Raw genomic sequence first — 16892 nt, 5'->3', positions numbered from 1 at the left:
GCATTTCTATCCAATGCAATTCTGTACCTCTTCAGCCTCCACACCTACTGGCCCACAGGAGAAGCTTGTTCATCTCCTGTAATGGAGGGAGCATCAGGGCTTCACCAAGAGTCTCTGGCATCTGACCTGCTGGAACCCAAGCACCTCCGTTGCCATGGCACCTCAACTCATGAACTCGAACCTGTTTCATCAGGCCCCGCAGGTGCGTCCCAGATTCTGCTGTCTGATATCTTCTATGAGGCATCAGTTCAACACTCAAGAATTGAGGTATTCTTTTTTTTAAAGACTGGCCAAGCCCTTAGGAATAACTAGAATATTGTAATAAAGCCATCAGACAAAGGGCTCTAAAATAGTAATCCTAGATTCATGTCAATATGCAATTGAAGCTCACAGACAATTCCTCAACCCACTCCGTTACAGGGAGATATCCCACACCCTACAACTGACTTCACAACAGCACATTCGGGCCCTTGTACAGGACCTTTTTTTGGATGACATTGTAAGAGCATGGCCCCTTATTCTATATTGATTTTAACATCTTTGTTGACACCCTCTATTCCCATCACCCAACCATTAAGGTTAAAACAAACCAACCACCAGGATGCAATCAATTTCTTAGGCATCACAGTTTTCATAATAGGGAATCGTAAGACATTATGCACTAATTATGCACTCTCTTCTTCATAAACACAGTTGTCATCTGAAATGAAAGGTATTGTGAAATCCCAAATCACTAATTTCATAGACTCTCAACCTTTACCAATGATTTTGGAGAAGCCACCAGTACACAGCGGTTATTCAAAAAGATTCCTTAGATAAACCAAGATGGATACTGTTAAGTTAATTCTTTCTTCTTGCCATTCTATGATGACAGGTTCACTGGTCACTTCTACTTACACTAGTTATCCACTCATCCCTCTAGTTTTTTCAGACTGTGCCATCTTTACATAATAATAAAAAAAAATTGGGATGTTTTGGTGTGATCAAAATTTAGGAGAGATCAGCTACTTTTACTTTCCCAGTAACATGCTCCCCCTCCACTGAGTAGACCTCATATTAGACCTCATATGTTTATCACAATTTATTAATAAAAGGCATCAGTAACTTGGACCATATCAATTGTATTTGTTATCACTTGCTTTAAGTGCCATCAAATTGTATGTAGGGGAAACTACTAACTCAATCTGAGAAAGACTTTCACATCACCTATGTAACATTTGCCTGGCTACTTGCATCACACACTTGGTCCAGCATTTTCAGGAGCACAAGATCTTGTATTTTGGCATCAGTGGACTCATAGCTAATTCAGGTTGGACTTCACATAAACTATGCAGGGTGGAGAGGACCTGGATTGAAAAATGAGAAAGCATCATTCCTCAACAGCCTGAATTATTGATTCCGCCCATTATTGTATTGTTTCCTTTGTATTGTTTTGACTGTCCCTGTATTGTTTTTGTATTTTATGACTGTCCCCTGTTGACTGTGATTAAGGATAATTGTTAAAGAAATAGTCACCTGGTCATGGCGCACCTTCAGCAGGCAGTCAGATGCTGCTTGTGAACTTGGTGTGTCTCAAAGTGTCATCAGCAGACATTTACATTTACGCCATTTATCAGACGCCCTTATTCAGAGCGACTTACAATCAGTAGTTACAGGGACAGTTTCCCCTGGAGCAACTTCGGGTTAAGTCTCTTGCTCAGGGACAAAATGGTAGTAAGTGGGATTTGAACCTGGGTCTTTTGGTTCATAGGCAAGTGTGTTACCCACTAGGCTACAACCACCACAGACTTGCATTAAGACACAGAACTACTGGCAGAGTTCATGACAGACCCAGGAGTGGAGCCCCACGAGTGACAGAGCACAATGATGACCAGTAACTAAGGACCTATGCACTCAGACATCGTTATGCAACTGCCACACAGCTGCAGGCTGTGAGATACGAGGGTACAAAGTGTAAAAACAATGAAGACCATGTGGTGTGGGAGAAGAGAATAGAGTGTGCAGAAAAAACTCTTTCTCCCTCCACACAAAGCACTGTATTAAACCACTCCAATTTGATGTTACCTGGCAGAAAGAGGCATGGCACAGTAGAGGTTAAAAATGAACAGTTTCTAATTTATTAACACCGGTAAATAATTATTGTAGTAACATGTGAATATTGAATGTAAAAAGGTACCAAGGTTACAGAGAAAATAAAAATGAGAAGAAAGAGTAAAGAGGGAGAAGAGAAAGAGAGGGGGAGAGAAAGGCTCAGAAGCCTTCCGGCTTCCGATGGAAAACCCCCTGAGCAAGTGAGCAGACCTTTATACCCCTGGCCTACAGGAAGTTGTCACTGGCCTACAGGAAGTTGTCACTGGCCAATCAGAACCTGTTGTTTCTGATATCACGCCCCCCGGTGCCTCCCATTTGGGGAAGACAAAGAGGGTGGGCGGTCCTGACGGCTGATACTTCACACGTTGCCGTCAGACAAAAGGCATGGAAAACAAAGGTGCCGAATCTTCACGTACAACCATCGACACAGGAATGTCACAACTTCCCCTGCAGACATCTGTTATGCAAGGCAAAAGCAGGCTCCCGTGATGTCCATTCTTACAAAAGGTTTCCAGCCAAACCATTCGCAACCGAGTCCACCGTTTTAGCTTGAATGCAAGACTACTTTTGCAGGCGACTCCACTGACACAAACACCACAGTGAACATACAAGACCATGTGACCTGGACAAAGGGGCAGTACTCTACTGTCGGATGTTGGGTCACCTTGTAGAGAAATGATGGTCATCAGCGTAGCTGAGCGATACGCTGAGGTCAACATGGTCCCCAGGGTTTGCTTTGGTAAAGGAGGTGCAACAGTCTGGGCAGGCATCACCAGTCAGGGTACAACTTATTACCTCAGAGACATCATAGAACCCATCATCATCCCCCAATTCTACCAGCACACCCCAACTTTCTGTTCATAGATGATAATGATCCACCACATCGTGGCAGAATAGTCACAGCTCAACTTCAGGAAGTTGGAGTGTCTCATATGGTATGGCCATCAATGTCCCCTGACCTAAACCCCATAAAGCACATCTGGGAGCAGTTGACGTAGAGACTGAATGATCCCACTCCCATATGGAACACATTGCCTCAGAACAACAGCATGAGACGTTGCTGCCAAGTTATTATGGATTTCTTTTTGTTATTTGGGACTATCCCTGTCATTGTGTCATTTTTTGGAGTAATAAATATTAAACACTATTAAAATGGTGTTTCTCCACATACATTATTCTTAATATCAAAGGGAACTTTTACTTCAATAAGATTTAGAGCAAATGGGAAAAGCACTCATGTAAATAACAGTATCCCTAACTTATTGTGAGTAATATATTTAATGTTGATGTTTGCTAGGGATATCTAATTTAGATAAGTACTTATAGGCTTATTGTTCGTTTTGGTTTTATCTTGGATTTTGTAAAAAAAATAAATTAATTTTACTGGTATATTCCCTCAGAGCTGGAATCTCTAATCTCAACCTCTCCCCAATCCCCTTTCTACCTTACCTCCCCTCATTTTTTAAACCAAACTATTACTTTAACCCAATTTCTAATCCTAACCCTTTCTCCTTACCTCAACCCTTCTCTCTATTGGTTTTATCTCGCTCCCCTTTTTCATTTACAGCATTTATCAGACGCCCTTTTCCAGAGCGACTTACAATCAGTAGTTACAGGGACAGTCCTCCCTGGAGCAACTTGCGGTTAAGTGTCTTGCTCAGGAACACAATGGTAGTAAGTGGTGTTTGAACCTGGGTCTTCTGGTTCATAGGCGAGTGTGTTACCTACTAGGCCACTAGCACCCCCTAATCTTGAAATACTAACTTCAGTAGGCTTGGGCTTTGGATGAAGGATCTGTCCATGTTTGAAGGTGCTGCACAGTGCAGAGTAGATTTTAGTCCAGTGTCAAAGTTCAGAATGTATGTCCATTATGATGATACTGGTCCAGTTGGTGCTTGGTGGCTGTACAGCAGCACAGTGTCAGGAACCAGGATCTAGAGTGACTTAGACAGATTAGGCTCGGGTGGCTCAGACTGAGGGTTTAAGGTACAATGACTGGGTATATGTCAAGTGCAACAATGTCCCCGGGGGTCTATGATTATCATAGTGTGAGCTTAACTGTTACGGATGTGTCTTTAACCTGGACTTTAGAAGGCCACCTGCTGAGAATTTGTTGATTCTCTGTACCAGTAAAAATCCAGCGCTGCTCAGAGACTCTGCTGGTCAGCTGGCATCAGCTGAGGTCTTCACAGACATCAACACACCACTCATCCAGATGATGATCCCAAGCCCACCACCATCATCCCAGTGCCAAATAAATCCTCTGTGAACTGCTTGAATGACTACCGCCATGTCGCACTAACCACGTCATCGTGACGTGCTTTGGGACGCAGTCTCCCCGCTCTCTCCGCTACTGTTGAGCCACGACTACACTGCCATGCACAGCTCACAGCGTTATACAGGGGGACCATATAGAGTCCATCCTGACTGTTCAGGCGGCTGGTAACATTATCAGAGCTTTAACCCCTCACTGCAGGAGGTCTTCCTCAGTGAAAATTAAGTGAAACACCGCAGGACAGCACACGGTGCACACAAAGAAATGCGTCCTCTGCTTTTAACCATCACCCTTGGTGAGCAGTGGGCAGCCATGACAGGCCCCCAGGGAGCAGTGTGTGGGGACGGTGCTTTGCTCAGTGGAACCTCAGTGGCACCTTGGCGGCAACCTTCTGATTAAGGGGCTGCTTCCTTAACCAAATTGAATTAAAATGCATGAAAAATGCTTGAAAATGCTTGAATTAAGTTTTTTCATTGGGTAAATTATGATGTATTTTCAATAGGATTTGCTGATGGTTTTTGAGTGAGTGGTGGATTGTTTTCATTTATTCTCCTTTTAGTCCTTATATTGTTTTAGTTCTTACAAGCACAGATTTGTTTTGAAGATGTCTATTTTTGAGCGCAGAAAGTTTGTCAGGATTTGAACCGGCAACCTTCTGGTTACAGGACCACTTCCTTTCCCGCAAGGCCATACTATTTACTACATACTATTGCCCGTACGATTTTTTCACACTGCTCTCATTTGGCAGACAGTACTGCAGTATCAGGGCCCGATCCAGCAGACTGCAGGAAAGCCTCTTCCCTCAAACCCCACACGCTACACCTGAACTCTGACCTGTGACCCTCCCTTTGCGCTCTTCTGTAATGCAGTGCTGCTATCTGCACAAACACATTGTGCTACATTTGTACTAAAGAACTGTTGCACATAAAATACACACTAATCTACCTTCCACCAGGACAACTGCTTTTCTGTTCCTGTTGCATTACTTCCACTAACTCTGGATGAAAATATGTGCAAAATGGACAAAATGTAAACAAAATGTAAAACAAAAAGCGGTTTAAATGTCTTAACTCTAAATGTTTTTTTTTTTGTGTGTCTAAACTGTAGAAGTAATAGAAACATGTTTGTGCCTCACTGTGTTCTTTCATGAATAGGGTCAGTCTTCAGAGGTTTTCTCAGTTTCATATTAAGGTGTGGGACTTTATTTCCAATTGTGGGGCCGGATGGCAGAAGATTTAAATACTGAAACAGTGTTTGATGCCTAAATACTCATTCATTTTAGGACTCCATAAGGGAGTCCTAATTCGTTTGATTATATTGGTTATGTAATGGGAGGATCAATTAAACGTGTCAATTTCAAGCATTAATTCCTGACTGCTGACGTGCCCAACGAAACGACATGGAAGGAAGAACGAAAGGGCGAGGGGGCATGTCTCTCTCTCAATACCCGGGCTGAGCATCTCTCTCTCTCTCTCACTTCCCGGGCTGAGCATCTCTCTCTCTCTCTCACTTCCCGGGCTGAGCATCTCTCTCTCTCCCTCTTCCCGGGCTGAGCATCTCTCTCTCTCCCTCTTCCCGGGCTGAGCATCTCTCTCTCTCCCTCTTCCCGGGCTGAGCATCTCTCTCTCTCTCACTTCCCAGGCTGAGCATCTCTCTCTCTCTCTCACTTCCCGGGCTGAGCATCTCTCTCTCTCACTCTTCCCGGGCTGAGCATCTCTCTCTCTCTCACTTCCCGGGCTGAGCATCTCTCTCTCTCACTCTTCCCGGGCTGAGCATCTCTCTCTCTCTCTCTCTCACTTCCCGGGCTGAGCATCTCTCTCTCTCCCTCTTCCCGGCTGAGCATCTCTCTCTCTCACTCTTCCCGGGCTGAGCATCTCTCTCTCTCTCACTTCCCGGGCTGAGCATCTCTCTCTCTCTCACTCTTCCCGGGCTGAGCATCTCTCTCTCTCACTTCCCGGGCTGAGCATCTCTCTCTCTCTCACTTCCCGGGCTGAGCATCTCTCTCTCTCTCACTTCCCGGGCTGAGCGTCTCCCTGTTCCCGGGCTGTCCGCGATGGAGAGTCGGGTCCATTTCTGCCCGATCTCGTGCTGCGCCTTCTGTCTGCTTGTTTCGTTATTTCCGGTGGCCGCCGGCGGGATAAGTTGCAGGTCGTGTCGTCCCGGGGATAAAACGTCCGCTCGGGTTACGGCGCTGAAGCTGAGCGCGCCGGGATCCGCAACAGTGTCCGGCTCGGAACTTTTGGAACCTGGAAACGGATTTGATCTCGGCGTCCGGGACCGGACCAAACGGAATACCGACGGGCTGCTTTCGGACCGGGAGCCCGGCGGAGACGAAGTTTCCCGGCCGCGCAGAGTCCGCCGCTCCGAACGCAGGGCGGCGGGTTCGAGGCCGGACGAGCCGAAGCTCGACAGCTCGACCTTCGCCCTGGTCGGAGACTCCGCGCACAACCAGGCGATGGTGCACTGGTCCGGCCAGAACAGCAGCGTGAGTGGCGTGGCTTTTTATTATTACTTTAATTTAAAATATTTATATATTTTAAAATTATATTTATATTCATTTAAAAGTGAACGACTTTAATTCTGTCCTAAACCATTCAAAACTACGAACTTCGCAACTTCTCTACTGGAGGAGGGCGAACCCTTTTCAATACCCACCCATAAATTCATTGTATTTCTTGATTCGGCGACAAATATGGTTTACGACTTACAAATAAGTGTAACACCGTTCACGAGTGCATTCCTCGACTCACAATTCCCTTTTAGTGAAAGTGAAGTGATTGTCATTGTGATACACAGCAGCACAGCACACGGTGCACACCTCGGCATTTTACCCATCACCCTGAGTGAGCAGTGGGAAGCCATGACAGGCACCTGGGGAGCAGTGTGTGGGGACGGTGCTTTTCTCAGGGGCACATTGTCTGAACATTGAATAGAAACTCGATAGAAAAGGGTGTTTGTCTTCCACAGAGGTTGTGAAGTTCATAGTTTGAACGGTTTAGTGAAAGTGAAGTGATTGTCATTGTGAGACACTGCAGCACAGCACACGGTAACACAACGAAATGTGTCCTCTGCTTTTAACCATCACCCTTGGTGAGCAGTGGGCAGCCATGACAGCCGCCCCGGGGAGCAGTGTGTGTGGGGACGGTGCTTTGCTCAGGGGCACCTCAGTGGCACCTTGGTGTTTCGGAATTCGAACCGGCAACCTTCTGCTTACGGGGCTGCTTCCTTATGCACTAGGCCAAACACTAAATACTAAATAATGTCATCAAGTTACATTTTTTATTAGGGTTGTCAAAGTCAAGGTGTTTATTGCTTTCAAAATATGTAATGCATTTAAATAGATGAATAAAATTTCATTTTGCTTTATTCCCATGTGGGGTCTGACCTACAACATAGATGTGAAATGCATTCAGCAGACAAAAAAAAAACAAAAAAAAAACACGCAGAAGACTCTGGATGATACGTTCTCGATTATTTTGACATGCAGTGTCATTTCTGCCACATTAACACATCCACTATTGTAGCTGAGCCCTACCTCTTTATCTACACATTTGTAACACGAGCAAATCCTTATCAATAGTGCCCTGTCTGAAAAGAAAGTACACAAATGTGCTCGTTACGATCTCATTCGGAGCGGATTCAGGACATTGTAAAGGGTTCTCACCTGCCGTCCCCACATTTCCCTTATTTATGTGCCAGATAATTGGAAGACAATAGGCTGGTTGGGTGGAATGGGACCACTTGAGCACACAGGTCACAGTTAACAAAGAGAAAAACCGAAACGGGCTGAAACCTTTGTTGGTTGAATGTTTTTTTTTTTCTGATTTCTTCAAAGATTGTCACAAAACACCAACAAAGCATTAACACGCCTGGATTTTGCATGTGTCTGCATGTCCTCAGGCTGGATGTGTAGTGTGTGTTGGGACAATTTTCTTTACCTCCATCGCGGCATTGTTAAGCATATAAGTGAAGGCATTCAGCGGTCCAGGTTCATTTTATTGCACAGACATGACATTTTATTTGTCCACCATGTCTGCGGCACGTGTAAAAAAAAAAAAGTCACGAAAGTATCACATCACTACTTTTTTTGCTCAATCATCTTACCTGCACTTTAACTGACTACTTTCTTTAAACTGTAAATACTCTAGACTGTATAATTTTCATTTTTACTTATATTCAAGTCATCTTTGCTGAAAACTATAGTTTAAATTTGCATACTGCTGCAAACAGTATCTTACTGTACTTGTGTAGTGACAATCTATGTATCTATCTCCCAGTCTTCTCCCATAATTCCCTCGTGATCCTGCACCTTGCATGTCACATGGGTACCCCTACAACATTCTGTCTATTATAGCGTGCATTGTGCAGCTTGGTTGCATCTGTTCATTCATAGTGAAATTATGCAGTCAAAGTGAAAGACGTAGTATCACATGTTTTGTGATGGGGGCACTGAAAGCCATTAACACGGTGGCAAAGGTTAGGTTCTATTGTAAGACTGAGGGGGATTGTGAAATGTACAAATTGAATTGAGGCACACATGGACTGACATTGTGTAATGCCATCAGATATTACCTCCCCGTGTGAGCAGGAATATTTATCAGTTCTGATGATTGTTTCATAAAGGTTAACAATGGGAAACCACCAAACAAAAAAAGTATGTCTTTTGTCCAAAACATGTTGCTGATCATTGAAAGTGTTGAATTATTATTTTTTGCATTGTAAATCAACATTACATCTTACTTTTCAATGTAGCTTAATTAAATCATATGTTAACATGAATGTGTCTGACTTTAATGACTACATTTAATGTGAAATGCAGTAAAATGCAAACAATATAATATGATGTAATACATTATGATTAGAATAATCTGAAATTCAAAGATTTATGGCGTTAATACGTATTTTTGAGTAATTCACATTTTAAAGGCATCTCTAAATAACAACATGGCGAGCATCCCCTTACGATTGGTCAGTCAGTCAGGCCTGTCCCCAGACCTGTAACGACACAGAAAGGAGGAGGACCCAGGCGCAGAGTTTAAACACTTTATTTACAATCATTTATGATCATTATACGCAATCTCTCACACATACAAGACCACACAATCTCCGACCAAAACTATGACTTAGTTATGAGTGGCTGAGAGCAAACGGCATCTCCCTTCACTTATCAATACCGGAACTCGGAGCACTGATGCAGAAACAATAAAATAGGTAAGACGTCAGGTGTGGGGAATCATGGGGGCGTGGCCATCCTCCTGAAATGAAAACAGTTATAAAACATCCCCCTTCTTAAACTAAAATACTGTGAGGGAGAGGACACACGCAAATAATGCGTGGGCCAACTTAAAAAAAAAAATTACATCAGTAAGCAGCACAGCAGCGTGAGCCCATGGCACAGGCAAATGCGAAGGCTGCCATCAGTCCAGGCAGTGCCACAAACAATAAATAAATACTACTTTTCCAAAAGTGTGTTCCAAAACGACTAAATCTACTTTGTATTTATGTAATATGAATAGAACAAAACCACACGAATTTACCTGCATAGCAAAGCCTATTAATAATAATGATGATATGCAAATGCAGGCTACTGATGCATTTTTAAAGGGTTAGTACAATCAGAGTGCAGCGTACTCACCGGTATTTGAGTACAAATTCTAAACCTGACTGCTTTGCAAGTAAATCTGAGTATCTGACACATAACATCCACCCCATACAGGTTGCTTTAGGATAGCAGAATATTATAATTTTTTTTTTCTTAAACAATAAAAATAGTACACAGTTGGTCTCCCATGATTGTTTTCATCACAAAATATATGTTTGATAATACAATTCACCATCCCACCTTGTTTGTTTAAAAAAATTAACTACTGTGTGTGTGGATACACAATCACACTTCAGTAGTTACATGGACAGTCCTTCTGGAGACACTCTGGGTTAAGTGTCTCTCTCAGGGACGCAATGGTAGTAAATGGGGTTTGAACCTGAGATTTCTGTTTTATAGGTAAGTGTGTTACTCACTAGGCTACTACCTCCTGTGTATCTGTATTTTTGTATATGCATGTCGCTTTTTTGTGCTCTTCAGCATTGATGGGGCTTTTCCAGATGTGCAAGCTGGCAATTCCATAGGCATTAATGAGATCTGAGATGTGAAGAGCAGGCATTCAATAAAGATTCATTCTTGTCCCTTGTTTCTGAGAATCTCAGTGTGCCTTATTTTGTGGTGCGGATGATGAAATATGTTTTGCATTTTACATTTAGATAATATTATTAGGCAAGGTGTCCTGGGGGGATTCCCATCTACACAGGGCTGCTAAGTGACTTCGGATGCAGCAACACGTAAAATCCCTGAGGTTCTCAATTGGATTCTGGGATGAATGAGGGTCAGGTCAATGATATTAATGATTTTCTCACCATGCTGTTTCCAGACTTCAGCGTGAACCTGTGCCAGTGTCTGACATACCAATTCTGGTTCTGTCTGGCAACCACTATTTGAGAATCAAGGTGTCTTTTATGACAGGGCATTTTGTAGGGCTCTGGCATTTCCCCCACTGGTCTTTCTAGCAAGAAAAAGTAGCATACACTGGTATTACTGCTGGGCTAATGCTTTTCTATGGCCAATTCTAAAAGAAATTGTAAGGAAACCTCAAAAACAGAGCTTCTTTTTGACATGCTTACAAGTTAGAAAGTTTTTCTTTACACTTAGGCATCCCTTCACTTTATCAACAAACATAAGATTCATAAGAAAACAGTTTCTGTAAGGAATCTCACTTTACTCATTCCATAAAGAAACAGTGTTGTTGCCACAGTTTGCTGTGTTGGGAGAAGGGGAATTGTAGTTTTTTTTTTTTTTTTTACTGAATATGCTGTTGAAGGACTTGAATGTATGTAAGTGACATGTTTTCAGGCCATTGGGGAAAAAGCATGTTGCCTTGTTTGTCAATCACAAACCTGGAACAGCTCATACAGCACAGGCAACACAGAAACATGAATCTATTTTCAGTATTTGTCAAATCGAACAAAATAAAACAAAGTAATGCATTAATCGTGATAAAGACCCTAAAATGTGTGCCACATGGCACTGTGTGGGTTAAAATATTTTCATCGCACTTGATTCATTCTTAAAAGATGAATCATCTTAAAACTCCAACACCTTCTGTCTCGATCTCTATGCAGGGTTTGTCGCTGGCTAGGATGAATTTCATATTTGTGTCATAGGTCAGTCCCAGGAAGGCAAAGGAAATAAATAAATAAAAAAACACAACTGAATAAAATTGTGCTAATTCATTTTGACAGCTCTTATTTTCATGGCGCCCGGGGAGAAGTGTGTGGGGACGGTACCTTGCTCAAGGGGACCGCAGTGCCACCTCACCCATGGGTCCACTTCCTTAGTCGTTTGGCTACCACTGCCCCGTGCTTAACTTGATGGTTAATCTGTTACGTGACTTTTTGACTAAACATGTCAAATGAATGGATCTTATTGCAGTTAAAAATAATACCTGCTGGATATCCTGTTTATATGATAATTTATATGGTTTCATAGTTAGAAGTAGTGCAAGTGTTATTATATACGATTAACAGATTGGTCTATAGATTAGGAACGTGGTTGTGTAACACATTTGGAACGATAACGCAACAAAGACGGGATAGATTCCAGTCTTACAGAAACAGCGCTCCACCAACCAAAGTGAACTTCAGTGCTGACGTACACCTTTCACTCCCCCACACTGTTTGATTCAGAGTATAATAATGAGAAGCAATGGCTAGGAAAGACATCATCTTTTAGTGCAGCTCCATTAATATAAAGGCAACTGTGTTGATGCATGTGGCTCGCTGCCAGTATTAACACAAACATTGCTCAAAAACAAGTTAGTTAAACAGAACTGCTTACCACCAGTATTTGATTATGAGTCTATAATAATAATAACAATATAATTGATTTCTCCAGATATGTAGAACAAGTAGAAAAGAGAGAACATTGACGTTGGGCTTCAGAAAAAAAAAAAAAGGGTATTTTTGCATGCTGGTGAAAGCTGTTGGCCCTGAAGGTGAATTAGATTTGCATCTAAATACCCAGGACATCAGTGACAGGCGGCAAAGATTATTGAAGAATGTCACAGCTTTAACTGGACCTCATCAATGCAAATGGAGCTCATGGAAATGCATAGTATTGACATGACTTTTTTTTTTTATCTTAAGGGCACTAAATGGGAATCGTAGCCCCGCCTTGTTTGGGTGCCAAATTATGTTGTGTTTTAGGTCTCTCCTCACATCACACTCATGATATGATAGATATTGCAATTTGGTCTGTTCAGAATACACAATACTATGTATTAAAAACTGAACCCACCCATACATTGAAATATGAATTACGCTATAAGTTGAGAGTGAGTGTTTTTGCCTGCGTTTAAGTGGGCGTGGTTTTAACTTGGGACAAACTAACTTGTCTATCACACAGGGACATCAATGCAACATGATTAACTGTCATGTTTCCACATACTGCGGAGCTCCACACCCCACAGTGTCTGCAGCCAGATGTTCTTGGGGTGGAGAGAACTGCAAATAGGACAGAACCTTTGTTTTACTGCCTGAACTGTTTACTCTGCTGTATGCCCCTCCGGACAGACTGATTCCCGTTACGGAATCTTTTGGAACTCTCCCCACGTACACCGGAGTGGCAGCGTCTGCACACACTCCGCCCATTTGGCTGCATGCATGTACGCCACCACGATGAGCCACGCTCCCACTGCTGCTGCCTCTCTTCTGTCTGCACCCCTAACACCCCAGGGGGTCACCAACACTCCAGGTTCCTGCTCACCGACTGACTGCAGCCAACCCAGCATGTCCTTGCTCGCGTCTTCCCTCAGCAACCCTGACATTAAGCACAGAGTCATTGCAATTATTTTAATAAAATGCATTCATTCCAATCGCGATTTCGGTTAAAATTCAGTCTACATTTACATTTACAGCATTTATCAGACACCCTTATCCAGAGCGACTTACAATCAGTAGTTACAGGGACAGTCTCCCCCTGGAGCAACTTAGGGTTAAGTGTCTTGCTCAGGGACACAATGGTAGTAAGTGGGATTTGAACCTGGGTCTTCTGGTTCATAGGCGAGTGTAAAGTAAAGTGTAAAGTGAAGTGATTGTCACACGTGATACACAGCACACGGTGCACACAGTGAAATTTGTCCTCTGCATTTAACCCATCACCCTGAGTGTGCAGTGGGCAGCCATGACAGGCGCCCGGGGAGCAGTGTGGGGACGGTGCTTTGCTCAGTGTCACCTCAGTTGTACCTTGGCAGATCAAGATTCGAACCGGCAACCTTCTGATTACAGGGCCACTTCCTTAACCACTAGGCCACCACTGTGTTACCCACTAGGCTACTACCCCGGTAGTAGCATGGACGCCAGCCTCCTGTATGTTCTTATGGGTTAAGGCTGTAGTTTCTATGCTATAGCCCTGTTGTTGGTATCTGTAGCCATTGTTGGTGATTAGTTTCACCTGTTCTTCATTTCCGGTCTTTGTACATTTTCAGTTTTTTCATTGGTCTTGGCCTTCTGTCTTTTACTTTACCTTGCACCTGTGTCCCTTGTCCTTTTGCACTGTGAATAATAAAATAAGGGCATAGGTAATTGTCTTTGGTACAGACCATCTGACAGACGGTCCTTTGAACAATGCATCAGAGACAGATGAAGACATCTGGTGCAATCTGACACACCTGCACCTGTCAAAAAATGTTTGTCTCTGTCTCCTCAGTGAAACCTAAATGACTCCTTGCCAATTGGGTGTCTCTTTGATCAACCGGTCCCCACAAGCACTACAGTTTCATCCATTTGGATTTTCTGACCAGGGTTTATCTGACATAAGTTTAGCGGTGACCATATGGGTGATATTTTGATCAGCTCTTTATACTCATGGACATGAACTTTATAAATTTAAACAAAAAAACAAAAACAAATTACTTAACAATTAGTGCGCCTATGAACCAGAAGACCCAGGTTCAAATCCCACTTACTACCATTGTGTCCCTGAGCAAGACACTTAACCCTGAGTTGCTCTGGGGGGGACTGTCCCTGTAACTACTGATTGTATGTCGCTCTGGATAAGGGCGTCTAATAAATGCTGTGAATCTAAATCTGCTGGTGACAGTTTTTGAAATATACAATGAGACAAATTGTAGTAAACACTCTCATCCTTAAAACATTAAATGAAAATATGGTCAGAAAGTACACTTATGGCAGGCAGAAATAAATTGTATTTATTTGATTTGTCTTTTCAGACTGACTGACAGTTTCTTTTTGCTTTGTCAGTTGTTTCCAACTATTAGATTTTCATACGTTAAGGCATATGGATATTAATGTAGCATTAAAATACTGCTTTTTCACATCAAAGAGCATGGAGGAGATTCCAAGACACAGGCAGTTACTCTAGGCATGAATGTCACTGAAAAAAAAAACAGACTTCATGAAGGCGGTCTGAGGGCCTGACATTCGAGTAGACCCTGTACTCACTGCCTGGCACCAATGAGCTTGACTGGCATGTGCCAGAGAACACCAGAATTGGCACGTCTGGCCTTTGCTTTTCACAGACAATTCACACATTGTTCAGCATTGTCGGTTTCAACATGGTGGGTTAGTGTTGGTCTGGGGAGGCATATCCATGCACAGGCTGCAAAGTATAAATAACGGCACTCTGAATGCCATTAAATATCATGATTAAATTCTTAGATCCATTCTCAGACCCTTGGCTTTTATGGTGGGTCCTGGTTCCCCTCGATGCATGCTAATTTTTGGCCTCATGTTGCAAGAGTATACAAGCAGCTCCTGGAGGATGAAATAATTGATACCATTGACTGACCTCCATGATCGCCTGACCTGAATCAAATAAAACATCTCTCTGACATCATGTTTTGGACCATCCGACAACGGCAAGTTGCACACGGTCACATGCATACAAGCAAGTGAGGGCAATAAAAATGACAGAGTCATTTTGAGTTTCCTTATTCCAGCAAACTGGACTAGCCTGCTGCATCACGTTTTAATTGAATTATATCAAATTCAAATTTTATTTGTCACATACACAGTCATACATGGTAGAATATGCAGTGAAATGCTTGTGTGACTGCTGTTGACCTCAATATTACGAATACGCAAATATTACAAATATTATGTTTTTAAACATAAATTATATGTAAGGAGTAGGGAAAATTTTTTTGTAAAATATTTATTGTATAGTGAACATGTACAAATGTTCCATATGTGAGTCCAGATGTTGTTTAAAAGTGCTGGAGTGTATTAGAATTCTGTCCTATGTAGTGTTGTGGTTGTTGAGAGCTCGTATAGCCTGCGGGAAGAAGCTCCTCCTCATTCTCTCTGTGTTGGCCTTAAGGAAGCGGAAGCGCTTCCCTGATCGCAGCAGAGAGAAGAGTCCATTGTTTGGGTGGCTGAGGTCCTTCACAGTCTTCTTGGCCCTGGACCAGCACTGCTTGCTGTAGATTGATTGAAGGTCAGGGAGTTTGGTACAGATGATGCATTCAGATGATCAAATCACCCTCTGCAGGGCTCGCCTGTCCTGCATGGTGCTGTTCCCAAACCAGGTTGCGTTGTTTCCCGTCAGGATGCTCTCTATGGTGCAGGAGTAGAGGTTGCTCAGCCCTGATTGAGAAACATTCTGACGTTCGTTTTCTGCACCGTATCATCCTGATGAAACTCACAACCGCTTCCGTAAACCTGTCGATGTCCTTGGAGCTGTTTCAGAGTCCCAGTCTGTGTCATCCAGGGAGTCCTGTAGAGTGGCCACCGATTGTTCAGTCCAGTGCGCGACCTCCCTCTGAACCGGAACTTCCTGTTTGAGCCTTTATATTTATGCATGAGGAAGATGGCTGCGTGGTTGCCTTGTAGTGGTGCAACAAGGGTCCAATGTCCTTTCGCCCCTGGTGGGGCAGGTGACGTGCTGTTTGGCGCTGTGCGTTTGAAGCTGGCATTATTGAAATCCTCGGTCATAAAAAAAAAAATGCGTCCTCTGCATTTAACCGCACACTTGGTGAGCAGTGGACAGCCATGACAGGCGCCCGGGGAGCAGTGTGTGGGGACGGTGCTTTGCTCAGGTGGCACCTCAGTGGCACCTTGGCGGATCAGGATTCAAACCAGCAACCTTTTGACTATGGGGGCCGCTTCCTTAACCGCTAGGCCACCGCCACCACTGCCCTCTAGGTTGATACTTTTCATAAATTGATGTGGCATGCCTATCACCCATTTCAATCAATTTTCAAATTGAGATCTGATGTATATGTGTCAAAGTGATCCTTTATTTTTGCTGAGCATTGTATTTATGTATTCATTGGGTTTAGGTGGTGGTGGGGGAGGTGTTTGTAATTCCAATTTTAAATGGCTGAAGAAGTTCACGATTAGATCTGGACACAAAACCCTAGACCCATTAATATTTTAGCTCTTTCAATTGGCTGCTAAGAAGTGAAGAAGTGCAATTCTTTCATCCATTCAATGAGTGCCACCTAAACAGAGCCAG

The 16892-nt window shown here is 43.2% G+C and overlaps 1 protein-coding gene across 2 annotated transcripts in view; it reads left to right on the top strand.

The window, feature by feature from the left end:
• Positions 1 to 6315: 6315 nt before the first annotated feature.
• The window catches only part of sorcs1 (sortilin-related VPS10 domain containing receptor 1), a 115657-nt gene continuing 105080 nt past the window's right edge, over positions 6316 to 16892 (top strand). For both annotated transcript variants that reach the window (XR_003749072.1, XM_028971828.1), the window contains exon 1: positions 6316 to 6851. Coding sequence is in view for 1 of the 2 variants with exons in the window: in XM_028971828.1 (XP_028827661.1) it covers positions 6420 to 6851 (432 nt within the window). In the remaining variant the exon portion in view is untranslated. The remainder of the gene's footprint in view (positions 6852 to 16892) is intronic.

This window comes from Denticeps clupeoides, chromosome 3 (genome assembly GCF_900700375.1).
Source record: "Denticeps clupeoides chromosome 3, fDenClu1.1, whole genome shotgun sequence".
Taxonomy (NCBI): domain Eukaryota; kingdom Metazoa; phylum Chordata; class Actinopteri; order Clupeiformes; family Denticipitidae; genus Denticeps; species Denticeps clupeoides.
Note: the sequence above shows the minus strand (reverse complement) of the source record. Positions and strands in the feature narration are given on the sequence as shown.